Genomic DNA, 27,143 nt, shown 5'->3' with positions numbered 1-27,143 from the left:
CTAGAGAAGCAGCATATCTAAAGGCTGTAAAGAGAGCAGTAACTCAGCCCAGGAGAATTTCACAGGAAGAGGGAGAATCCCTCGCCAGCACTTCCCAAGCAGCTCGGTTCAGTGCAGCCCGCGGTGGCCCCGTGGTATCAGAGAGGTAAAGCCGCTGCGATCTGCGCTTTTACCTTTAGACAGGGTAGGTTTACTCTTAGACATTTAGATGGTTTCATTTTTCTTACTGGGTAACAACTGCTCAGAAGATTTTAACAAGAAAACTAGTGATCTCCAGAGAACCGAGCACGTGGAAGCAGAAACAGTGGACACTGCAAAAAGAAGAATAGGGGTTGTGAAGCAGGGCCACAGCCCTTATCTGCTAGATTTCAACAGTGCTCCTCAAAGTCAGCCCACTGCTAGGCTGGGTTGCGCGGTTAAGGACTACAGTAACCTTTTGTGGGTATCCAAAGGGGAAAAAGTCATTTTGGCCTCAGGATTTTGAGACAGAAAATATATAGGATCACTTTTTAATTTTTTATAATTGGTTTTTTTGGCACACTGCTAACTTTTGAGACTAGCCTTGATATACTCAGTTTGTACTCTGTCAAAGGAAGCTATATGGGTTTGATTTTGTTTTGGGGTTTTTTTCTGGTATATTTAATTTTCAGCATTAAGTAGTGAATATTTTTCAGAGCTGTCGAGATTTCGGCCTCTCAGATAAATAACACAAATCCATGTAGACTCCTTTCTCATTGACATGAGGGAGAGAACAAAGTGGTGTTGGCAAACTGAAAACATGATATTGGCAGATAAGCCCTTTTCATCTCCAGAGTTTCTTGGGGGTCTGTTTAACTGTGGTGACAGTCTGGTGGCTGGTCGCTGCCGATTGCTGTTCCCGTTAAGTTGCTTGAAGCGCTTTGCTTTGTGATCGTAGTGATCGCATAACTGATGTGGACAATGACAGAACTGCAACAACTCACTTCAAATAGTTTGTCATACTGGGTAAAGCCAGAAGTATTTTAATGAATTGAACATTCAATACTTCTTGGCATTGAAGGAAATACGTAAATAGGGCAGGCAGGGTGGTGAGATCTGAGCCCATCTTCAGAATGAAACAGTCGGTGCAGGGGACCCGGCATTCCCATGGAATCCTTTCTTTTTTCTTTTTTTTTTTTTTGGGGGGGGAGGGCAGGGGGTATAGTCTATAACTTAAATGTGTAAAAATAAAGAAATAAGTGGTTTATTTACATACTTTGTCAGCTGTCGTGTTTAAAATATTTATCACCCAGCTGCACTGGTGTTCTGCATGTAGTGATAGTAGAGCTATATTATGTAGGAACACAAGATTCATTACACTTAACAGATGAGAACATCCAGAGGACTCGCCGCTGCTTTTTTTCTGTTCACTGTATTTCCCCTCTTGGCAGGAGTTTTGGGGCTCTCTACAACTGCTTACAGAAAGCTTCAAGACTAAAGACAGGCTTCTGCAGATTTTTAAATTGTTAATGATTTACGTATAATGGTGCAATGTCTATATTTTGGACTATAGAAAGTCCTTATTAAAATGTTTGCTTGTTTATGGACTGTCAGAAGAAGCAGCAAGCTGTAACTTTGTTAGAACTCTTTAAGGAGGATTTTAACTAGAAAAATCCTGTGAGAGATATTGTCCCCTTTTTGCTTGTGGCTTTGCTCTTGTCAGAGCAGCCATGTCCTTACTACTTGTGCTATTTTCCCTTCCTTTTTTTGACAGCAAAAAAGCTTATCAGGAGCGATAGATATTTATTCTAGAATAGTCAGAAAATACATAATGTAACGTTTTGAGAGTCACTTGCTCTGATTCATGCCATGCTGTTAATACTGTTTTAAGAATATGAATAAATCTGTCCTTCTGGTAACAGGCAGCATTAACTACATTTAGTGCAAGAGCATCGGTGCTCTTAGAGACACTAATAGATCTGCAGGGGAAAAAAAAACATAAGTAGATTTTCAGACAAAAGTAAATTATCAGTTTTCCCCTAGAACTTAATCATCTTTTTAGTGATCGCATCAATAGGTATCATAGTAGTTAAATGCTTGCCAACGTTTCCATTTTAAAAACTCAGGCACCTCCATTATAAGCATTCATATTTAATTTCACAGATAAGCTTGTCTGTAAAACACGCCTTAAGTCCAAAAGCAGTAAGTGCCTCATTTCTTTCAAAATGTTTCTTATATATTGTGTTTAAACAAATGGAAATTCTTCTGTGTTCAAATTTCAGTTTTGATTTTTGAAGCACGGTTTAGTAAGCAGTGAAGGCCTCAGGATAAGAAGATGCAACTTTTCTATGGCAGAATTATTTAAATAAATTGTAATAAGGGCTTGAACTTCCTATTCCATCCTAGTTTTTCTGACTGTATGCTTTCACCTGATTCTTGCATCTTGTAATATATATTTAAAACCTGTATGAACAATATTTAAGAAAACAGAATCAACTAATAAAGTTTAAAAAAAAAATGTGATGTTTTTCTGCCATCTCCAAAACAGCTGTAATAATGAAACAGTGCAAAACTTAAACTTTTCCTAATAAAATAATTATGGATAAAGGATAAATTTGATGAATTATGAAGATTGCTGAAGAAAAGTATCCATTGCATTAGTTTAACTCACAGAGAAAACATGAGGGAAGTAACTTAAAGTCAAGAAAACAGGCGCTTGACTTAAAAATTCACAGCATGCAAAACCACAGTAACCCTGACCTGCCTGCTGTGTGCTGTTTCAAAGCAATAAAATGTATTGGTGCAAGCTGTAAATATTAAAATAAGTAAGCAATTGACATTATGCATCTTTGAATTATTGGAAATATCACATGGTAGAATTCCCTTTCATACTCACTGTTGCTTCAAATTGTCAAAATACTGTTTATGAAGAAGATTCTTAGGGGAAAAAAAATATATTAAAAATTTGGACTGAGATAATTTATAGTGCTTTCTTGTAAAGAAGCCTGCAGAGTTGTAATTATCCCCAAAAGAAACATTATAAACCCTGGAAATTTAGAACTAGGATCATATTTTTGAAGTTTCAAGTTTGAAGAGGGATGGAAATATGTAACTATGACTTGCAAGACAGTTTTATCTCCAGCTACAGTGATGTCCTGAGGTGGGAAATGAAACACCTGGGTTTTGTTGTTAAAATAGCAGTAGTCATTGAAATTCATTAATCATAATTAAACCATTATTGTAAAAGGAGAGCTAAAATGCCTGTTAGAGGAAGTAGAACTGGAGTTTTACATTGCATTTTGAGGTTTGTAGTTTGTTATTCCTGCTCCTTTAGCAGAATTAACTTTTTTTGTTTATTCGTGTTTATTTTGCATTAAGCAACTTTGAGGTGCAGAATGTTTTTCCTGAGAAGCCTACATCTGTGCTCTGTGGGCATCTCTTAATATTTTTATTACCTGTCAGCATAATCCCGCAAGAGAATAGCCTCCATTAAAAATAAGCTTGTCAACTGGGTTTTTTTACTCATCTGAACAGTGAGATGACTTCAGTTCTATATCCTCTATGTTTCTCTGTAAGTAATTCAGTTCAACATCCTAAACAACGGAAGGGGTAAATGAAGGACTTCCCAATCACAAAATCGAGGCAGGGATTGAGGAAGGGGGGTGCTGAGGCCAGCAGTTAAGCTGTGTGAAAAGCTTAAAGGAGTAAAGAACTGAATGAAGGAAAATGGCTGTTTAATAGGAAGGTCCAGTCCTGCTTAATTTTGCAAGGGTAAGGACTGGTGGTATAATGTAAAGGTTAAAGAATGGGCTGATAAGCAGAGAAAGCAAAACATAGCACCTTAAGAAAGGGGGCAGGAGGGGGAGGAAATCAGGTTGGGAAAAATTGAAGAGTTTCTCTTTTGCGCTGCTAATAACAGAGATCGCACCCGCACGCAGCGTGCAACCCTGTAACCTAAACAATTCATAGTGCCTCATTCACCACAGTTCTTCCAGTGTGGCAGATAGGCGAGGGCATAATTTTAACATGAACTCATCAGAAAGATGCCAGGAGTAATACAAGGTGCACTTGAGTCACAATTCAAACCGTAAAAGGGACTGTTAGTGTTTCTAATTGAGTGCTCAAGCATTTTTACAGTTGTTGTATAGAAGGAATAATTTCCCACAAGATGGAAAAAAAAGTAAAAGCTAAAGGCTTTATTGCAGCGAGGACTGTAAGCAGAGCCTTACATAAAAGCCCCCCAAAAAAATTGCCAAGAACTGTATCAGCCGTAAAAGTCAGTCTGGCTGCAAGAGCTCGCAGGTACACTCCAAACCATATGCCATAGCAGCTTTACATGTAGTAAATTTATTTCTTTAAATATCTGGCAAATGTTATTTATTTTCCTTTAGTTTCCTTTCCTCCCTCTCCTTTTTTGTCCACTACAGTCTAAAGTCAGGTTGTCTCAATTATTTTTTGTCTTCTGGTCACTCCCAGGCAGCATCTGCTATTGCTCCCTTTGGGAACACAGATTTGCAGCCACTTTTTCTTTGCAACCTTTTATGTTGCACAGTCTCTCTGCTTTACCTTGATGGAAAGGAAGAAATTACCATTTGAATTGCAGAAATATATTCTGGAAAACAGTAACATGAAATTTCCATTTACTTAAAAGAAAAACTGTACCAGCTCCAAACAATTATCCATCAATAATGTATTTTCAACTAATCAAAGACCACATTCTTCTAGGTTTTTTGATGCTTTGCAGATGTTGTATATTGGTTTATACTGAGAATATTCATTATAATAAAATAAAATAATAATCTCTACAGTGATAAACATGACACCACCTGATCTGCAAGTAGAGCAGGAAGGAATTATTCATAGGTGGGGACCAACTTGTAACAGAGCTGCAATTCAAATAAATGTGTCCCTTTTTAAAATGTGTAGATAATATCAAAATAAAAGTAAATTGATTCTAAGTAGGAAATTCAAAATTAATTCTACCAGAGCTTTTCACTTGCGTGGGTCTTTTTCGCCATACTACCTATTCTCCTTTTTTCAACTTGTTTTAGTAACTTGGTTTTTTCAACTTGTCTTAGTAACTTGAGTTCCCTGCCAGAGCTGCGCCCGCAGCGCTGCAGGTAGCAAGCAGCATTTCCCTGTGTAACCCCACCTTCCCATCCTGCTGCTCAAGTTCAGAGACCCTTATGATATCTTCGTTTAGACTGATAGTGTTTCTTCCTCATCCTGGTACTTTCTCAACTTTGTGTTCAATTTTTTTTTATACTTAAAAGAATTGCCCATATATTCCAGCTAGAGATTTAATCCTGCTCTGGACCTCAAGCTTATTTAAAAAATGAATGTCTTTCATAAAGTTCAGCAGTTTTGTGAATTTCGAATGGATGGATGATAGATGGCACTTTGGCAGTTTGAGTATAGATTCGGAATTGATATAGAAAGAGTACTGATTTTTGTTTATTGTTTACTTTAAAAGTATTTTATTATGCTAATGCAATATACATTCCAGAAGTAGTGCTTTAACAATGTTTGGAAGTAAATTCTGAAATTAAACTATACTTAGGTTGGACTTGTGGGGAAAAGGAAGGTTTTACCACATCTTAATGCTGCAAATACTGTTACCAATACAGGCTGTCAAAATTTCAGTGAATACGTTCATCAGTAGTTAATGTTGGGGAGTTTCTTCTATATGTTCTACTCAAGCAGGTTATAATTTTTTTTTTTAAGATCAAAAGCATTTACATTTTTGAGGCTTTCTAAATATGCTGAGTTTTTATAATTTTTTTTTTTTTTTTATGTTGAGGTCCTGAAAGAACTGGAACACACCTAACAAATTCATTATGATCTGATACTTCGATGCCACACTAGAATTATTCCAAACTTCATGCAACTTTGATACTGCAAATTTGTTAGCAACCTTTAGGTGAATGTTGCTTCAGGGCAAGCGGCCAGTCTCTCTACTCTCAGTCGGCAAGTAGATGAATAGCGATGAGAGAAGGGAAACCAGTTTGTGACAAAAACCGTTTGTTGAGCTCAGACTGAAAATGGCCCATGAAGAAACTTCTCAGATTTAGTTGAAGCTTTTGACAGTCCCACTGTAAGCTCCCTGGCAATGGTTTTGTGAGTTCTACTGGTGCACCACCCAGCACCACAAAAAGAGCTACCAGCCCTCTGGGAAGAGATGCTCCTCTGCCTTTCATGCTTTACGAAAGCTGTTTGGTTGAGGTCAGTTTGCTTACATCATGTGAGTTCTACAAACTATTACTTCATAAGCGTATCACTTCAAATGAAGGTTAGGCTTTACCAAGTTACAGTAGCCATTTTCCTGTCTTCCAGAATAAAACTTTATTGAGTGCTGATGGACTTGCAAGTTTGGCACACTTGGGTCTATGGCTTCTGAAGGTTATTTGTACATATCGAAGGTTATTTGGATTTCATGTCTAGGTAGAAAAGATTAATTACCTAGCATGCTGTTAATAAAGGTATATACATTGATATAGGTATTATCTAGCATTCAGGGACCCATGATTGCACACAGTATGACAAGGCAATTTGAGAATCTGTAATATAGCAAATAATTGCCTAATAAAAATAGCTTTAACTGAGATGCTTGCATAATAAAAAAAAATTTTAATAGGCACAGGTACTAGTTCTTAATAGGACTCATTTATAAAACCAAGATGATTTACTTTACTAAACGTTTATTTTGTGACATTCTTAGCATCAATTAACATAAATTTGTTAGTTTCTTAACACCAGTTTGTTAGAATAATTTTAAAATTTCACAAGTGGAAGTCATCCTTTTTTAGCCTGAACTTTAATCTGGAGCCAAAAGAGAGGAAAAAAAACTCTGAAAGACTAATGGATATCACAAAATACATTTTCATACTACAAGAATCAACTCTGGTCTAGTTACTATAGTTCTGAAGGTGCATGATTACTGTTAAATCTGTCAGGTACAGTAACGCTTCATTCTTTACTAAAACAATGCAATATAGGTAAATCTAGTCATCAATCTATTTTTATTTTTGTTTATTTTTTAAATAAATTCTGACTCAACAGCTAAGTGACCAGTAGAGTTATCAACTATTGCAAGAATTGTTGTTTTGGTGACATGGGGGTACCATGCTGAAAGGTTTAATGAAATACCATTAAATTAAAAGGTTTTCATTTCTGAACTCTGTTTTAGGTAGCTTATTTTTTAGAATGCCTAAGTAAACTGAAAGCTATTTCCCACAAAAATGTTGCGTATTTTTAACAATAAGGCATCCTATTAGGAAATATAAAACATTTAATAAAAATGTGAACAGAACTCTGAAAGATTCTGGAAGTTTTCCAGTTATTTCTATCTTCTCATAAATTGTCCCTGTTTATGCATGAATATATTTTGTAGCAGGTTCTTTGAGCCCTGTTCTGTCAATTCTTTAATTATGAATTCAAACATTTTATACCCAAATGAGCACAAAAGACATGTTTTTAAAAACATTCGTTTTTTAAAAGTGGCTAGATATTCCTCTACTAGTTTCCCAATCTGACAGAAAAGCTTTTTTATATGCACTTGGAATACATGACCACCAATTAACTTGACACCAACTTGGCCTCTGTAATTCTTTAATCTTCCACGGTGGGATCTGTGGTTTGGATGCCTGAAGAAACTGTTTTCCCACCTTTCCCCTTTCATATTTAATTCCTCTTTTTATAGGTTAAATTATGTGGGATTTGTTGAAAGTACAGGAATCTTCATTATTTACTGCTGCTTTAAAATTTAGGTATGCTTTTCAGTGCTAAAAACATACAATCAAGGAGGAGAGAAAGGGATGGAGGAGTTTTCTGAGCCAATAATGGGTCTGGAGGTGGGCAGAAAACATCCTTACTAAGTGCTTTGCACTAATATTAGTGGAAAACAAAGTGTAGTTTTCAATGCGACATTCTTGGCACAAAAAACCTACTTAGTAAGTAAAACTTATACAATTATTCTGCTGATGCTTCTAGTTTAGAGAAGATTTTTCATGCTTATAAAAACAACGTTTACAGGTGTTTAAATGGGAAGAAATAACTACAATCAATACTTTATAACACTTTTTTTAATCTTGGGGTTTCTGTTAATAGTTCTCTGTACTGATACTTTATTCATGTTTTTTCTCTTGTATAATGCGTGGTGAGTAGTTTCTGGATCTTATGATTTCGATAGAATAAACCAGCGTACTGCTGGATAACTGAACGTGTGATAGTGTTGTTCATCTCCTCTACATTACCCTTTAAAGAGTAATAGCTTACTTTCTGTGTGGGCTTCTGATTAATGTGTTCTTCTCTATCTCCTCTACTGTTTTAATTCTCTTCCTCTCATAAGGGAAGGTTGTTTTCCTGGATTTTGTAATCTCTCTCTGTGGGAGATTTGTATGGTTTTATTCTGCTTAGGTTTTTTTCCAGACCCTATTCTTGATTGATAACTACAGAGGAATTCAGTCTGGGGGGAAAGACTCATTGGACTTTGGGAATGCCATATAGAGTCAGGCATTTTGGATATGAGTTATGTCTGCATATAATTGACATGAAATTATATGAGTAATCACATCCTTTAAGTCAGGAGTATGGGAAGTATGAAAGCTGAAATGATGGCTAATCACCATTAAAAGTGAAATTACCTGAAATTGCTCAAAATAGGAAGGGAAAGAAAGAAAGATTTTTAAAATCGAATTGTATTTTTTTGGTACCAGGTATATCGCTCAAATTTTTATCAAAATTAATGATCATTACTGATGTATGCTAATCTGTGTTGGTTTGGCTGCACTTGAGGTTATGCTAGCTCATATTATCCATTTTACTTTGTAAGCAAAGGCAATATGGAGAAAACCCAACCAACAAAAAAGACAACTTTGTCTTTCATATTTTACCAAATGGTACTAAAGGGTTTGAAATCATGTACTTCTGCAGGCCATAGAGACCCACCTCATTCGGAAATCAAGCGGGGGGCTGACATACATCGCTGAGTGGAAGGGTGGACTGCTTGAGCACAAGATGGGGCATCTCACTTGTTTTGCCGGAGGCATGTTTGCTCTTGGAGCAGACGGAGCACCTAACGACAAGACGGGCCATCACATCGAGCTTGGTGCTGAAATTGCTAGGACTTGCCATGAATCCTATGACCGTACAAGTAAGTACTGTACTGCAGAGTTTAGTTTCACAGTTGGACTTTGTGAAGACAGCCATCGGTATTTTTGCGTAATGCTGAATGAAAGTTAAATTGATGAACTCTTCATCCTTTCTGAGCAAATGCTGCTTTGCTCTAAGAGTAACTTTAATAATGGCTGCTCTGTTTTATAAATAATTTCTGTGCACCTGAATCATATCTACTCACTCTAGTCATTAACATGACAGCTTTTTTTCCACTTTGCCAATTTCCGAATGCAAATAAGAGAGGGAGCCTGTTCATTTATGCATCAATATAGCTATTAATCATGTTTTATGCACAAAAAAGTATTTTATTCTCAGTTTTGTTGGTACAGTGCTGCAAATAATAGAATTGCAGTGGATTTCTGTGCAGCAAATTTCTTTGAATTCTTTCATCTTCTTATAAAAGTAACCCTGGCAGCATTTCAGGTCCCAGAGTGTATTTTCCAGTTTGATATAGAAAAGTAAATATCCTTGTCTTTTAAGCAAAATTTCACATGTTGCTAGTTATATGAAGTCTTCCAGAATGCAAATGTTAGCATCACTGTTCAAACTGGAACTGCTGTTTAAGGCATTGATGAAGAACAGCTCTCCGACTCTGAATTATTTACAAAATATTAAAAACAGGAGTTGCAGCAGTATCTTTCAGAAATTATAAACTTTTTGGGTTACCTGACTTTGTGCTACATGAAAGGATAGTTGATTTATTAGGTTGCATAATTTAAAACCTTGTCTAATGCCTTTATTTTAGCATGTGTTTTTATATTGGCTAGGCATGAAACTGGGACCAGAAGCCTTCAGATTTGATGGTGGTGTTGAAGCCATTGCTACAAGACAAAATGAAAAATACTACATCCTACGACCAGAAGTCATAGAGACCTACATGTACATGTGGCGGCTCACTCATGACCCAAAGTACAGGCAGTGGGGATGGGAAGCTGTAGAGGTAATGTTCTGTTGAACTTATTTCTTATTAAATCCTAATATGTTGTTAAGTGAGCTACTGAATTATATCTGGATATTATTTAGCAGTTGGAGAGTAAATATTTTAAATCAGTAATATCAGCTCAAATTTCCAGAGATTCGTTTACTTAATAGATGAACTAAGATCATTTTGACAAAACCAAATACTGCTGGTATTGTGTATTAGAAAAATACCTTGTGATTTCTCCTTCTTAAATACTTCTCACATCAGGGTCATAGTTGGATGTACTGCTCAAGATGTTGAGTATTGCTGCGTGTGAATGGAAAGTGCAAACGTGTGTCAAATTTGAACCTTCGATGTGCAAATAAGTTTTATGAAGTGTATTTTCATGGGTAATTGTGTGAAGGTGATGGAGGCCAAGATGAAGTACTGGATAGTACTGAACATTTAAAAAGTGGGTCACTTTCAGAAAGCATAGGTCATCTGGACTGAACTCTATTAATGATAACAGTCTCTTCTAGATTTAAGTTTCTGTGACTCACCAGCCTTTGAGCTTCAACCAGTCATGCTGAACCTATTTGTGTTTGGCTAGCACAAGCCTTCCAAGAGGGCAGCTAGTCTGTACTGCAAAAATTGGCTTGCCAAATCCATTGTTTTCCTTATTTCAGTGGTTAATCACTCTTACTGTTAGAGATGAGAGTCTTTGGATTTACCGTGTTTCATCCTCCAGGTATACGGTCCTTATTACACATCCAGAGTTCACTTATTTTCTCCTCACACTGATGTTGTCTCCTTGCTAAATTAACTGCCTTTCACTCTTACTGTGGAATTTCTAAGCAGACTGAGATCTTAAAGGAGATACAGGAAGCTGAAGAACTTTATTTTTGCAGGCCTGTATACTTAAAAAAATGCAGGAAAAAAGGAAAACAAAACTCTGCATAGTATTTTGTTCGCAGAGACCTCCCCTTTGCAGAGTTACTACTTTCCAGGAATTCAAAACCATCCTGTTTGGCAGTTTGCCCAACACCTCTTGTTTCTAGGAGTGTCCTGCTTAGGGACATGGTTTAGTGGTGGGATGGCAGGGTTAGGTTAACAGATCTTAAAGGTCTTTTCCAACCTAAAGATTCCATGATTCTATGATTTTATAACTTCCCTGGAAGGGCCTATAATGCTAGTTGTAGAAAGTTGCTCTGCACTAAGGGAAGAACATGTAGACTTGTGTGATGCAATTTCTCATCCCTGAGGGACCCTATTAGAGAGCTGTTACTGCATTATGGCTCCATATAGCTAGCTGCGACATGACATCTGCCAGTTACCTGGCTCCCTCAACAGCAACCAAGTTCTGTAATTGTACTCAGTATTCACTGTGTGAGATCCTGAACGTATCTCAAATGCTGTGCAAATGTTGTTGTGTTGTGAAAAAAGAGCATTTCAAGTTTGATAATTAGATATTCTTGAAGAATGAAATTTATGGTAAAATCTGCTTTCCATAAAATAATAGCTGCTAGCATTAACTATACTTCTACTCTCTAACTCCTCCTTGTTTTGAATATTCACAGCAATTCCATATCTGCAGTCAACACTGTATTCAGCTAGGTAGACTGTAGTTACTTAGGACATTTTATTTGCCTCCCTCAGGTGTTGACTCTATCAGCCCTGAAACTATGCTTCTGAGTTAATGATTCCAAAGCAATTTTATTTTTTTTAAGACTCTTAATTTGGAGTGCTGTTCCCTTACTGTCTTCTTCGCTAACACCACCCATAGGCATGCATTTTACTACTGGAATCTTTCCGGGCAGATTTTAATTGGAATATTTACAATGGCTGTTTATGGAAGCCATCCCACCAGGCTTCAGCAATGCCAAGTGTTCTTTCTCCAGGAGATGTTTTTCCTGACTCATTGTTGCTGCCCACGCTGATAACATTATTATAAACAATTGAAATGTTTCTCTTATTATTATTCTTTACCCTGTTGGTTCCATTTGTTTGTGTTTATTTCAAGTTTGTACACTCATTTACCTTCTTAGCACTCCCCATGTGTTCCTTGTTTAACATTCTTGTGGTTACTCTCAGCTGGTTCTAAGGTAGTGGATTAGAGCCCATGTGTGGGAGATGCAGCTGGTCCCATTCTGTACAGGCCACTGTCCTAGTGTGCAGTTGTGCGCTTCACAGAAACCTTACAGCTTCACAGAAGTTATACAGTCAGTTGTAGGTTTCAAATCTTTTTTTCTTTTTTGCTTCTTCCTTGATGTTTCTCGCTGTACAGCTGCACCTGATACTGTACTTTTTTGTTCTAGCACATGTCCTGGTAGCTTACCACAACTATTTCATAAAATCTGCTCCCTCCTGCTCCAGCAAGCACCTCACTCCACCCTTCTGTTCTTGGGGAAGTCCCTGAACACTGGCTAGGGTTGGTTTAATTACCAGCACCTGTTGCACAAAAGGAAGCTGAGATTGAAACAAGAAAAAAGGGGCGACAGTCAGACCATTTGTTGTTTCCAAAAAAAGTTGGTCTTCATGTGTTTCATGTCAATTTTCAACTCATGACACTGGCAATAAGAACTCATTAGGTTTGTTTCCCACTGCCCTTGTAGTAGAAAAGGAGGCTGCTCTATAGGTCATGACTTCTAAACTCTCTAAGAAGTCTATTAATTCTTTCTTTAACTTTTGTAGACTAAAAACGTGCTCTAGCCTCTCCATTTTTGCTTTGGAAACTTGCTTTGCTGCTTTGAGTCGAGTCCAAGATCATTCTGTACATACTTCAGCAGTTGGAGAAAATGCAGTTATGACCAACAGCAATATCCACTGTTACCCAGTCAGAAAGGTTTTATCAGCTTAGCTCTTGAAAGTCTCCCTTTCTGCATTATAAATGCAGCACATATTTTGAATTCACAGCACTTCTTTTGTTTTTTCCCTTTATGATATTTTGAGACTCTCAGCCAGTTTTCACACTGCTTGATGTTTTCCATTACTCTCGCATAACCGATCTCAGCCACCCTGATTTTCTGAGAACTACTAATTTAAAACGTGTTTGATTGTTTCTTCCCACCCACCACTACCCCACTGTCAATGTGAGCATTGCTGTACTCTGAAACTGCAGGTATGGGCAAAAAAGGCCATTGCTGCCAGTTAAAGGAGGGTGACAACCAAGAGCCTTTTTATCGTAATAATGCCACGCGTGAGCATCCTGTTCTTTAGTTAAGCGGAAAGTAGCTTTGAGGGGTAAGATACTTCACATTTCCATCAAGTAGATCCCACCAGATGGCTAACATGGAGCAAATTAACCTCTTAGTTTCCATCATAGCAGTGTGTTCAGGTGCCTGTATGGAATCTCCCTACAATGAACTCATAAAGAAGGCTCTAACCACTTTAGAGCACATAAACCCCAAATGCAATTTGCTTTTATTTTACCTCACCCTGTTTAGAATGCAGATGTTTCCTTGAATAACAGCCTTATCCTTCAAGCTCTCCTTCTGCTGCACCTTGGAAAACATAATCTTGTGTTTGACATTGAAAATTCAGACACAGATTCAGCATTTTGAATTCATTGCAGGTTGAAGTAGACGAGAGGGAAGGAGTACCAGCCAGGGGAAATTACTTGTTTAAACTTAAGTATATTTGTCACTTAGTAAAAGCGTCCAGGAAAATTAAAGAACCTAAAGACACATAAGAAAAGACAAATAGGCCTGTTATATTTTAAAGGATATCTCCTGGAGAAAAATCCCTTTTAAATATACAATAGGCAGCTTACTCTCCAGTGAAAACTATGGAGAGCCTGACGTGCAAGCTAAATATATGCAGATAGCTACAGGGACTCCAGCAAAACCAAGGACGTTTAGGATACCTACTCACAGCACAATACAGATCTTGAACAGCCTTTAAAGCAGGTGGAGGTGATGGATTCCTCAGTAATTATTAGTGACTTTCAGTCCCATCTCTTATCAGAAAATGCTTATTCTGCCTGTTTGCTTTTTTTAGACATATCTTCTGCCTTTTCATAGCTTTTTGCCATATGTGGTCTCCCTAAATAAAATCTACATATCCTATAATCACTTCAATGATATTTGCAATAACTTCAGAAATGGAGGAACCAGTTGTCTTCCATCTCTCTGCCAGGGGGTTGATAAAGCTCCAGGTATTTCTGCCTGAAACTTGTTGCTCCAATACCTGTCTCCACAGCAAGCACCATGTTTCAGAGTAGTGTGGTCCTGAGTAAATGTAGTAGTCCATCACGCTTACCATCATTTTCATTGTAAGAAGTTATTTAGGGCTAAAGAGTATTTTCTGGTTTTGTTTTTGAATAATGAGTTGTATAAAATACAATCATCTTAGATTCTCTTCACTCCTTTATTATACTGAGTGATACCAGAGAGTTATTATAAAACAGAACAAGAAAAATGAAGAGGCTGAGAATACTTGTGACCTTGTTAAATAGGTCAACTATAAAGAAAAAAGATGAATGTTTTAAAACAAAGCAGTGATAGGAGAACTAATATTCAAATAAAGTATTGGATAGCAGTCTATTTAAAGACATTATGGCTCATATATAACCATATAGGTACCAGCTTTCTAATGCAAACACCTGTGTAAAATAAAAAAAAGCAGCAAAGTTTATTAAATAGTATAACCGTACATACCTTCTACACTTTCAGCACCAGCTACATGGGTTTTGCCCTTCTGTATACACCCTTCAAAATCAGCTGATCGTCTAGAACATTCCTGTGGGCAGAAAATAAATTATATTTTTAGGTGTAAAATAGGGATCAATCATCTGCTTTACTGTTTTACTTTACTTTTACCTGAATACACAGTTTGGAAACTAGTTAGAGAAAAACATATTCTTGTATCTAAAGCATGTTGCATTAAGTCCAGGCACATACTAGCTTTCTGTCTATGCCTGCCTAACAGACAAAGCTTTTTCAGAAAGGTATCAAAGAAAAATAGTACCTACTGCGGAAAAGAAATGCAGTCACAGCCCAGTATCAGAGGCTTCCCATTGAAAAATTAAATAATTGCAAAAAGAAACCAAACAACCTGCATAGAAAATAGAGTTGCCTTTCTTTTTTCCAAGCTACTTCCAGGAAGTAAGGAAAAGACTGGTCTTTGTCATGGCATTCACTTCTATCACAGTAATTTTTAAGCACTAAAATATGACCAAGAAAGGTATATGTGACACGATCTCTGAAGGCTGATAGACAAGCCCATGAGAGAGAGGCTGTTGTTTTTCCTATTAAGAAGAGGAAAGATAAATCCATGAAAATCCTTATACCTTTACATGCATATATCCATATGGATATATCTGAAACTTGATTTGTGTTCACTTCTTTTATTAATTTATCATTTTGCTTCTCTTCCTAAATGTAAAATTAGACATGTGCGCCCATGTCTTTTTAAAAAGTGTTCTATCTAGAGCTTTATCTGGTTTTCATCTCTTTATCAAGAAATCTGTGACAATTTTTTTTTGTTTTGTTATCAAACAAAGAAAAACTGACAGATGACTCATTTTGTTAATCCCACTGTCTTTCCCCCCCCCCCACTTCAGGCACTGGAAAAACATTGCCGAGTAGATGGTGGCTATTCTGGCATTAGAGATGTTTATAACAATCATGAAAGCCATGACGATGTGCAGCAAAGTTTCTTCCTTTCAGAGACACTCAAGTAAGTTAAGAAAGTTGGCTTGCATTAATATGAAGTAGTTTTATGCATCATCTTTACAGTTGTATTTATCATTGTACTAATGATATTGGCATTCACGTAACAAAATCTGACTAAAATAGTAGAGCTTTTCTTAGGTGACAGGAAGCCAAATTGACTTTTTTTTTTCCTTTTATATCAATAACTAAATTCTGTGACTTTTGGAAATTTTCTTTCCTTCTGATAAAAGTACTTGATAGTCTTTGTTGAGAAATTACGTCTTCTAGCTTTGATAGGATGTAATTATATATGCCAACACTAGTGACACAAATTGACTAGATAGAGGACTTATCAGGCTTGTATTGCATACTTTTCATTTTAAAACTACAGAAAAAAAAGAAGTCAACTTGCATGGTAAGCTCACACAGCCTGTTAAGAGGAAAAACAAAAGCTTGCATTATCTACCACTGTCTGCTAAGTTTTTAAGGAAATGAAGGAAGTTTTGTCTTGGTCTCTTCACTTTTTTTTTTTTTTCTGTGCAAGAAAAAAAAATGCAAAGACCAGAAAGAAGCAATCAGGCCATTTCAACAGAAAGTGTAATACTTAATTAAGCAAATGAAATACTGTAAATACATTTATATACATAGTGGCATTTTTTTTTTTTTGAGATAGTGCATGCCTCTACTATACCTTTTAAATTGGTCTATCAGAATTAGACCAAGAAAAGCCTTCAGGGAAGGGTGGTGATTAAGAAAAATAAAATTTCATTTGCTAAGCAGACTTCAACAGTCATGCTACAGTAGCTACCACTTTCTATCATGACAATGAATAAAATGTTGGATACTACATATAATCTACTACTAGTAGATTATACTACTTAATAAACCAATTGTTTATTGGTTACTGCTGGGTTTAATAGACCCTGTTGTGGTAAATGGCTGCCCAAGCTACTGGTCTAGTACTAGCTTTCTTTAAAAATCCTAAGCCAGAGGTTGTTCTCAGAAGTAAGACAGGATTGGACTATAATATTTTCATTCCTACACCTTGGTATAAGTGGACATTCGGGAGGAAAAAATTACTATAGTTGTATATTGTCAAAACAATATGTAATAAAGTTACGGAGGAGGAAATGGAAGTGAAGTGAACTGATATTTAACCTTGCTAGCCTGAACTTTGTCCTCTGTCAGGACAGAGGTATTCTTTTCTTGGTCTCCAGTTGCTATTGCCCTTGAGTCCAATCTGAGTTGAGCAGCCCCAGAGTTTCATGCTGCTCATTGTGGTGCAGGGACTTAATGGTGTTTTGTGTTTGGACAGCTGTTTCCATCGATACATTCGTCTACGGAAATCGGGTATTTATGTTTTCCTGAAAACTACTGTAGTTTCACTTCCGTGATGTGGTCACATTTCCTGCTTTTTTTCTTGCCAGGTACTTGTATTTGCTGTTTTCTGAAGATGATCTTCTTCCATTTGAACACTGGGTCTTCAACACAGAGGCTCATCCTCTCCCTGTTCTTCACAAAGACGATGGGAATAAAGAAGAAAACCAGAAATAGATGAAGATTAACTTATACTTTGTTTCATTCCTTCTGTTTCTTTCCAGGACTTGGCACATGATTTGGTTTTAAATTCCTGAGTTAAATTTTTAAATCAAGTGTTTTGCAGTCTGTTTTCTTTAACAGTAAATATTTATGAATGGACCCCAACTGATTATGATAAAACTTCATTCCTCTTATCCAGCTGAACCACTTTGAAGACGAGAAATAGGACATCTCACCAAATCTTGTTAGGCTGCAGTGTCATCTTGGCCAAAAAGAGCAGAGGGTCTGCGTGTTACTTGTTTCCTGTTATGCTTTTAATTTGACTGCAAAATTCTTTTCTCCTCTGTGAGGAGATGTCTGCTTTAAGCTGTAATATTTTGCCATGTTGCAAAAAGCCATATTGAATTAAGTATAAAGAGCTTTTTTCTTTTTTTTTTTTTTTTTTTGTTCTGTGTTGATTTGTTTTGTGTGTCATCCAAGACAAATCTTGTGACTGTGACAGCCTCTTCTTATGCGGGTCTATCATTACTTGGTAAAGTATCTGATGTATTTCATTGTCAATGAAGTCTACATAGGAATATTTTCATCTCATGCAGACATGACTCTGAAACTGCAGTACGCATTGAAGTTAGACTAAACTAGTTCCTATGAATTTAGCACATTAATTAGCAGACCTTAGTTTTTCAGGTTTTTATTAGACTATTGTAATAGAATAAATTGTTTCCTCCCTTTTCTAAGTGGTGTTATTCTCATGTCTTTCATCAGGCTACTATGGATTAAAATAAGGTAGTCATTTCTTATTAAGGAAGGGAGTCTTTCTTACCTTCTTTATAGATTTAGTCCAGTAGCTTTCATTCGGTTGGATGGTAAAAAGACAAAAAAGTACTCGATGACATTTTCCTGGAAGCTGAGAATTATACCAGAGACAATTTGTTTGGTTTTCTGGGACTTTCTCAAACATTCAGATAGGTTCAGGCTTGACACCAGACTTTGATAGTTTATTGTCACAAAGCAATTTAATGTATCTACACAAATAAAACTAGATGTTTTAAACTAGATGCCTTGAGGAAAACTTGTCTCATTAGAAGAAGATAATCATTCAGAGAGGAAATTATCCAGCATGGAACTGAACTTTCTGAAAGCACCAAGTCTGTCTTTGAGTGATGGAAATGCAGTGTGGTTAAAAATATTCCCTAGATTAGAGGCCTGGCTTACTAAGAAGGGTAATGGCTTTGCCAAAAATGTTTCACTTTGGTGATGCCACAAAGGGGGGGGGGGAAGCATGATTAAGTCATTAACTCCTGCTTCTACTTAAGTGTAGTTTGGAGTGGTTTACATGATTATTAAGTCTGCCTATGTTTTCATTTAGTGACAGGGTGACTTTCATGCACTTTGAGTAGGATCTAACACCTGGCTTCCCATTCTGAGAAAGCACATTATTCACCAGTTGGTCTGCAGCAAAACAAATATGGTTCTGAACAGTAATCTTCTTTAAAGGTATTCAGTGAGATAGCTCACATGTCCAGCATAGCTCATCACAGCTGAGGAAGCACAGTTTTTTGTTTAGGCATTACAGAGTACATTTATTTTCTATACTGATCGAGGTCTGCAATGTAGATTTTCTTAGGTAGAAGCCAAGAGCAAAGATGTAATGGGTTACATTTTTGTACTTAGGAGCTGGAGGCTGACCCATAAACTTGACCGCCTGGAGTCTGTAGAGACAGCATTGCCTCTCGGCTCCCCCTGCAGCTAGAGAAGATGGCATGTGCCACATGAGCTGCCAAAGCCATTTGTGTAGGGGGTAAGGCAAGAGGAGCTTCAGTGCTGCCCATCCTTCCATCACAGGGCTGGCAGAGTTGTGCGTTCGTACATGGAATTTAACAGAGGTATTCTGCTGAGCCTGGGCAACCCACCGCTGGGAGAATGAATACGAATGTATGTGCATCTGCCTCAGATAAAGCCTGCTTACATGGAATCAGTACATTGGCTCAATACTCTTTGCTTTACTGCCTTTTTTTTTTTTACTATTATTATTTTCTTTTTTAAAATATGGATTCCCTCATGTCTCAGTAACAGGTTTCTGAAACTGAACGAGCAAGGATGAAGTCTGTTGAAAAGCAGAACTCCTACTGATTCTGATCCTCCAGAATTTGTATCTATGGAGGACTATAATAGTTCATTGTGTTGCTCCAGAAACTGTATTGGTAAGGGATTCTGCTGCACGCCCCCCACCAAGTACCACAGAAATTATAGCTATGGAATTAAAAAAAAAAAAAAACAAAAAGAAAACCAAAACCCACAAAAAACACCCACACCAAAAACACACACCAAACTCTTCCCTCTTTAACCAGAAATTAGTAAGATAACTAAGACTTCTGTTTTAGTTCTCCTTATTGGGTCATCTGCTGCTGCTTCCCACATGGTTGTGCATGCACTGCTGTAAGCCTCATACCAGCTGAAGAACTACAGTAGCTCAGACAAAAACAGCCTTTGAGGGATGGGCTTGGTAAGCCTCTTTTTATGTGGTTTTCTTAACCACAATACCCTTCCCCTGTGTGTCCAGTGGCCTTGCCACTTAACAAGCCGAAGAGAAACAGCAGAGAAGCAGAGCGCTCTTCTCCAGGTTTCAAAAAGCAGGCTACAAACACAAAATTCTTGTATGCCTTGGGTCCTATGTACTCAAAGAGAAGAGTCATGACTGTTTCCTTGTAATACAGACATTTAGTATGAATATTTTTCTTAGTTTGGGAGTTACGATGATTTGAAAGAGCACAAATTTGATGTGACTGGTATTGGTATTCAGGTTGTATGTACAAACTGCACTATACTGTACTTTTTGTAAACTAATGTAAGTAGACGAGAAGATTGTACAACGTGTAGATCTGCCAACTGTAAGAAAAAAAAAACCTTTTCATAAACTGAGAATATATTGATTTTCCTTCCTTTTTTTTTTTTTAAATAACCCCAAAACACCAAAGTTAGAGCAATCATTTTGAAACAGTCCGTACTTACCACTGCCTGTTAGATTGCTAAGATAACACGCGTCTTATTTCCAGTTCACTGAACTAGCTGCATGGGAGCGGCTGGTGACGGTCACTTTGCGTTCCCAGTCATTCATAAGAGCAAAAGAAATTGCTTCGGGCAGGGGGAGGCATTATCTTTGCATAAACACACTGTCTGTACTTTCTCCATTCCTCTGTAGCATAATAATGCATTTAAATCTACATATGTTAAGTCCTAAGAGGTAGATCACTTTCAATGGACCCACACTGTTTCATGGGGGGGGGGGGGGGGGGGAAGTTTTGATTGTGAGATAAGTATTGCACATGTGTTGGTTGTACACAGATTTTTGCAATGCCCAATAGCTCACTGTTTCTATGGTGACTTCATCATACATATTACCCATTTCTGTCATGCATTTAAATTGTTTTTGATTTGTACACAGTCCATTTAGTCTTTTCATCTTTATATAAACTGAAATTATGGAATACATAATAGATCAAGATGCTTAATTTTTAAGAACTTATATTTGTAAAAATTTCTCTATTGTGAATAAAGTCTTTTAATATATCTGTTCAACTTGTGACAATTTTTCCTAAGCTTTTTGGAAAAGTAACTACAGGAATCTGCTGCATAGTCTGGTTTGGATGCTACACTCATGAATTTTGTCAGCAGATTGGGTTGATAGGGATTAGTACTCTGTGTACTTGTTAAGATACTATTGTTAACTAACGTTAGTCAGTGTATAGAATTGCTACCACAGAAATAAATTTCTAGACATTTTTGTCAAGAAAATTCACCCTACCAGATGTATTTGGGTAGAAAGTGAGCTGACTAAGGAAAGGCGGGGAGCCAGGAAGTCCGAGGTGGCAGGCAGTAAGCAGAGTGAAGGTCAGTCGCTCCGACTCCAGCTCTGCACGGTACAGGCAGGCTTCACTAAATGCCACTTGGGAGCAAGCAGCGGAGCGGAGATGACAAGGCTGTCACGGTGCCCAGCGTTACATGATCAAGTAACGAAACGCTATCGTTAGTCCGTGCTCCAGAGGAGAGAGGAACAGTTGTCATAGGAACTGTAACTACATTTTGTGTCAGAAGGACATGTCAGTAAGATATCCCATCCAAATGTTGAAATAACAGCTACGCCTCATAGATAACCCTTGTTTTCTCTCTTTAGTAGAAAGCCTCATCCAAAGAGGGCGGTGAAATAAACTGCCACGATTTTACAGAACAGTCTCAGTAGCATCAATTTCTGCCAAAGGACTTACTCGTTAGGCCTCCTTAAGCAAGTCATTTCTGAGGGTAGCCTTAGATCTGGGGTCTCGTTTTTCCAGCATGGTCGCAGGTGTGGAGCTACAGTGCGACCCTTGGGGTGGTCAGCAGGCAGCCCCCGCCTGTAGCTGGCTTCAGGACCACGCAAGCTGCCACTCAACAAGTTAAACGTGAGCCTGTGCAAACCTTGGTGCAGCCTGTTACTCACAGGAGATACGAATACAAGCCTGGGTTAGAATTCCAACCAGTTTGGTCTTTTAATTGGATGCTTGGTGTGGTTTGTTTTCTACAGGGGAAAAAGGAACTAGGACCAAGTTGACAACTGGTCGAGGTTAACAGGATTTGCCCCGCCATCTGCATTGCCCTATGGCCTTGCTCTATCACAAGAGTAACTCGGCACTCATACAACAGCATCTGCTATGGAAACAGCCCTTCAGCTGATCCGCCTTAATCTTGGGATTAGGCTGTCCTGGCTGATCTCAAATGCAGGAGGAAAGATTATGCATCAAAAAGCAGACTGCCAACCCCAGGAAATGGTCGCAGAGACTCCCAAGTTCCTGTCTGAACACTGCAAGAAGAGATAAAATGGGTTTGCTCTCTCCTGGTTTTCTGCATTCGTAGATGCACAAAGTGATGGATGGAGCAAGTCACAGCGCTGCAGAACCCAGTTAGAGCCCAGCAGGCTGTTTGTTAGCGTTCAACAGTACCTCAGAAGGCAACAGTTCAACCCTCTTTTCTCAGGTATCTGCTCTTCTAGCTGCACCAGCTCTCACTCACCCTGTAACGAAAGTCACCATAATCAACTTCCCCTTTGGAAGCCCCTCTCTAGAACTTTCACGTGCTCTCCAAATTTCTTGTGCACACTTTGTGGCTGACTTTGTGGAAGCCTGTTTGCCTTTCACCACTCCCATAATGACATTTCACAGGACATTAAAGACCCAGCTCATTAATATTTTATCCCTCCGCTTCAATTGTGCATTGCTTTCACACCATCAATCAGAGTAGCACAGAGCTACTATTAGTCTTGAGCACCTCATGTTAGAAAAAAAATAATAAAGCTGTCAGTGTGACTTTATTATACTGTCACATTCTGGCCACCAATTCATCTGCCAAGGAGCATCACCCTATGACAAGAGGACTTGCTGGTACTCCAGAAGCTCAGAGAGGTGTTACAGTTGGCAATGCACATACATAACAGAAGAGCCCAAAGTTATTTATTTCAGCCATGGGGGATAGTTAAAAGATTCTGATGCTACTAATAATGATCCTACAGTAATGGTAGGTTTTTAAAAGTTCATCAGGATGCATCCAAAGGAGCACAGGGCAATGGCATACTGAGGCACCATGTAATACCTAGTCCCAGCTACTCCCAGATACTTGGGAGTCAGCCCATCAAAGGCCCACCTCCACACTGCTGGAGGAGCACAGGCAGGTGGGAACCCCAGTGAGGGACTCTGAGGAAAGGCCATCCTGTCCAGGCCCCCTCCCAGGGCTGCCCCTGGACAGCCTCAGCCCTAGTGCCCAGGTATCCACCCATCAGGATGAGTCAACAGGAGCAAGTCTCCAGAGCACCTTAGCAGGGGGCATTGCCAAGGAACACGCAAGGGAAGAGAATTTTGGCATTGCACAAGACTTAAAGGTGGACAAAGCAAGGGATATAGGTGATTTCCCATGAGCTTGCATGAGTGCTGAGTACGTCTGTGCTGATCATATACATATGTGCTCTGTATAGGTATGTCTGTGTGCGCATGTGTCTACTGGGAACAAGTGCTCAGCCCCACTTCTGGCTGGACCCAGGGCACGGAGCTGCAGCAGCCTCACCACTGCCAAGCTGCCAGATTCAGCTGCCCCAACACACTGCGGCCCAGCAGCTACCGACAAGGGGGAGGCTTTGGGAGTGCCTGTGCAGTGGGCAGCTCTGTCACTGGCTGACCTCAGCTGGTTTGAACTTAGTTTGCTAAATGATACAGTCAAAGTTTTTCAGCGTTCTTCCACTGCTGTAAGATCTCACAGTTGTAACCCTGCTGCTCGTACCCAGCAGTTCAGATATTATTGTCCATCTTTTATCTCTAGCTGGAGCCTAGTACTAACTTTCACCTGCTAAATACTTGCTGTTTAATAACCAGCACTTTTTCTCCCAAACAACTTTCTATTTTATTCCTTGAAGTACCTCAACTGGTACAAAATACTTCTGTGCTTTAGTCCTACTTTTCTCAATCCAGCACTGTGTTTGCTGCTGGGGGCACCTCCCTTAGCTCCAAGTACCTCAGGTCCCCCCAAGCCCCTCTCAAAGATGGAGACCATTTTCACAGAAGTACATTCTCAGAGCTTGCTGCTTGAAACATAGAAGTCACTGCTGCTTTCTCCTAGCATGTTAGATCCCTTAACTTCAAAAAAAAAAAAAACCAAACAAAAAAACCCCACCAAACCAGAACAGGAGGAGGTGCATAACCCTGCTGTTTTCAGGTTTGCTATGTCCAATTGTATATTCAACCCCATGAGAAAAAAATGTTGCTATGTATTGTGAAGAGCTATATCCATAAGCTTCATTGTGGCTCCTCAATTTGCAATTTAAAATATTACGATGCCCCATTTGAAAAGTACAGTCCACAGAATTGTATAGCAGGAGGGACAAAGTAAGTGATGAGCAAAACTATACCAAATGCTGCATTTACAAGGAGTTTTATTACAATGTTATTACCTTTTAGCTGTTCAGCCACTGTCACTTTCTATTCCATTTGCTTCTAGGTTTGATGTAATTCTTATCTCCTCTTGTATGCATTTCAAGTGCTTTTCCTAAGAAACTTGCATTCAGCATAGGTGGTAACAACTAGCCAAAAGCAGTCCATGTTTAAAAAAAACAACAACTAAACAAGAAACACTGCAAGGCTTTATGTTACTTTAACTGTTGAGCTACATTTCAATGGTACACAACTAAGCAGAAAAAGAACTTATTCTAAAAACATTTTTCATGTGCAATTCCAATCATTACAGTTTATACAACACCTTCGAATCTACAGCTGCACAACAGTTTTGTGATTTGTCTCAGCCATCCTGCAAGGCACCACCCGGTGTGCTAAGGAGGGCAGCAGCAGTGAATGAACACAACACTCCATAGCCATCCTGGGCAGGAGCTGACAAACACCAGATCGCAGAAGAAACCCAGGGAAAGCAAAACATAGGGGCTCAGAATACTGCCAAAGGAGTCTAACATCCAGATACGTTTACTATGGTGTTCCCTGGAAGGGCAGAGGGAGAAGAGACTCAAACCACAAGCTCAAGCACCACAGAGCTCCTTCTTCTTGCTTCAGGAAACACACAACTGGTCCCTGAGGTTTTTCCCTGTATGAGGAGAATTTTGCCACCGGTCTCCTTTGCTGCCTGCCCATGTGTAAATCAGTGTCCCTCAGTGGGGGTGCCCCCACAGTCCCACTGCCCACCCACATGCCACTACAGTGCAGCACAACAGTGGCTCGATGCTGCAGACCAACAATTTTGGGCATGCCACAAGTAGTGCCGCTGATCAGCAGTGGTGCCCCAAGAGCATCTGCTCCCAACTCCTTGCTTGTAATCCAACTGAACGCTGGCTATAGTGACTTGGCTTTTCAACTCAAAATCACACAACAGATGTTCTGACCATTTGTTGTGGTTTAACCCAGCAGGCAACCAAGCACCACACAGCCACTCACTCACTCACTCCCCGCCCCGTTCCCTCAAGTGGGATGGGGGAGAGAGTCAGAAAAAAAAGTGAAACCTGTGGGTTGAGATAAAGACAGTTTAATAAAACAGCAGAGGAAAAGAATAACAGTAATAATGGTAAGAGAATATATAGAATATACAAAACAAGTGATGCACAATGCAGTTGCCCACCACCCACCAACTGATGCCCAGCACATCCCCAGCAGCAATTGCTGTCCCCTGGCCAACTCCCCGCAAGCATGATGTCATATGGCATGGAATAGGCCTTTGGGGTCAGCCGTCCTGGCTGTGCCCCCTCCCAGCTTCTTGTGCACCCAGCAGAGCAGGGGAAGCTGAAAAGTCCTTGAGTGGTGTAAGCACTGCTCAGCAACAACTAAAACATCAGTGTGGTATCAACATTCTTCTCATACTGAATCCAAAACACAGCGCTGTGCCAGCTACTAGGAAGAAAGTCAACTCTATCCCAGCTGAAACCAGGACACCACTTCCAAGCCTTCCCCCATGAATTTAAGGCCGTGGCACCTCCTAGTCAATGCATGGCTTCTACTCTGTCCAAAGTGACCTGAAACCTACTGAGACACATAGCACAAATTGCAAGGAAAAAATCCCCCATTCCCTACTGCTACATGAAAAACTAAGGGCAGAGCTAATTAGGAGAGTAGATTTGCTAGTTGTGAAAAGCCATAGTTCTTTGCAAATGCATCAACTTCAATGCACCTTTCAGTTACAAAAGTATTTTCTAGCCACCATTGTCATCTGCTGACCAGAAATGCCATCCAGGCAGCCAGAGGCTCAGGTACTCACTCAGGCAGCAAAAGATGCCAGTCAAGTGTCTGGTCCAAGGTGCAAAAAGCCCCAAACCCCATCCTATGGGCTCTCCTCCCCACTCCGACACCTCCTCAGTCCCACTGAGGTATCAGAACAGGACCCAGCAACAGGAACAAGGCCTTTGAAAGTGCTCAGCTGCAGCAACAAAGCCAGGCATCACTCACAGCATCTCAGCCAAGAAATTCTATGGAGCTGAGCGCTGCCAGCACCATATGGGAAGTGAGGTTACCACAACAGCTTGACTCATCCTGGAGTCCAGTCATTTCTCTGGAAGCTCTGCAGCCCAAGAATGCTGCTTTGTTTTGTTTCAATATTTTAACATTGAGCGACAAATTGCCAAGAAGTATCGTCAAAGGTGCTTTTTCCATTGCTAGTTACAGTGTAAAATGAATGCTCACGATCATGATCCCTGTGTTTGGGAATGCCCACATGGACTAGAAGTGAGCACAAACAAAGCAAAACTTGCCTAAGAGCAAGCAAAACCTGCCACACTAGCAGCTAACTGCAGCAAGGACTCATGATAAAATACCAACTGAACATTAATCAACCATGGAACCCACGGGAGCTGGGAAAAGAGTGCTCCCCTCTCCACAGAGCCAAACTCCCTTCCTCATATCTCTGAGCATAGAAAAGCACAAAAGCAAAATTTCTAAAAGCAGGAGCTGCAATTTCTCATGGCAGAGCTGCCGCTTGGACAGCCCAGGAAACTAGTTTTGGTGACCTAGCTCCAGTGCAACCCATGCCAGCAGAAGAACAAAAAGCAGAGGAGGAAGAGACTCAGCAGGCTGAGAGAGAAGAAACTGAAAGATGCTAGAAAAACCCGAGTCTCTAAAGAAAAAGAAACTTGCTATTTCTCCTTTTCTCATGAAACACCTTTCTACTGTTAACTGTCGCTGCAAAAATACAGATATAGAGAAAACCAATTAAAATGCACTTCCACAATCCGATGGGACAGAGACTGAAAAAGGGAGTTTATCATCCTATTGATCACCTCTCCCCTGATGCCCACAGATGCAAACAAGGGGGAGAAGATAAGGCAGGACCTACATAACGAGCAATTACCTGGGAGGCCTCCCTGGGATCTGCTGGCAAGACAGAGCAGGGCAGTGCAGGAGTGCTTCTCA

General features: G+C 39.2%; 1 protein-coding gene across 1 annotated transcript in view; it reads left to right on the top strand.

Annotated features, from left to right (window-relative positions):
* MAN1A1 (mannosidase alpha class 1A member 1) overlaps positions 1–19,546 on the top strand; it is a 154,118-nt gene extending 134,572 nt beyond the window's left edge. The window contains exons 10-13 of the mRNA XM_035900687.1: positions 8,890–9,109; positions 9,900–10,072; positions 15,594–15,709; positions 17,112–19,546. Coding sequence (XP_035756580.1) covers positions 8,890–9,109; positions 9,900–10,072; positions 15,594–15,709; positions 17,112–17,238 — 636 coding nt within the window. The 3' untranslated portion in view covers positions 17,239–19,546. The remainder of the gene's footprint in view (positions 1–8,889; positions 9,110–9,899; positions 10,073–15,593; positions 15,710–17,111) is intronic.
* Positions 19,547–27,143: the final 7,597 nt, after the last annotated feature.

This window comes from Egretta garzetta, unplaced genomic scaffold (assembly GCF_000687185.1).
Source record: "Egretta garzetta isolate BGI_Z169 unplaced genomic scaffold, ASM68718v1 scaffold18, whole genome shotgun sequence".
NCBI classification, from domain to species: Eukaryota; Metazoa; Chordata; class Aves; order Pelecaniformes; family Ardeidae; genus Egretta; species Egretta garzetta.
This window is presented reverse-complemented; position numbering and strand designations above follow the sequence as displayed.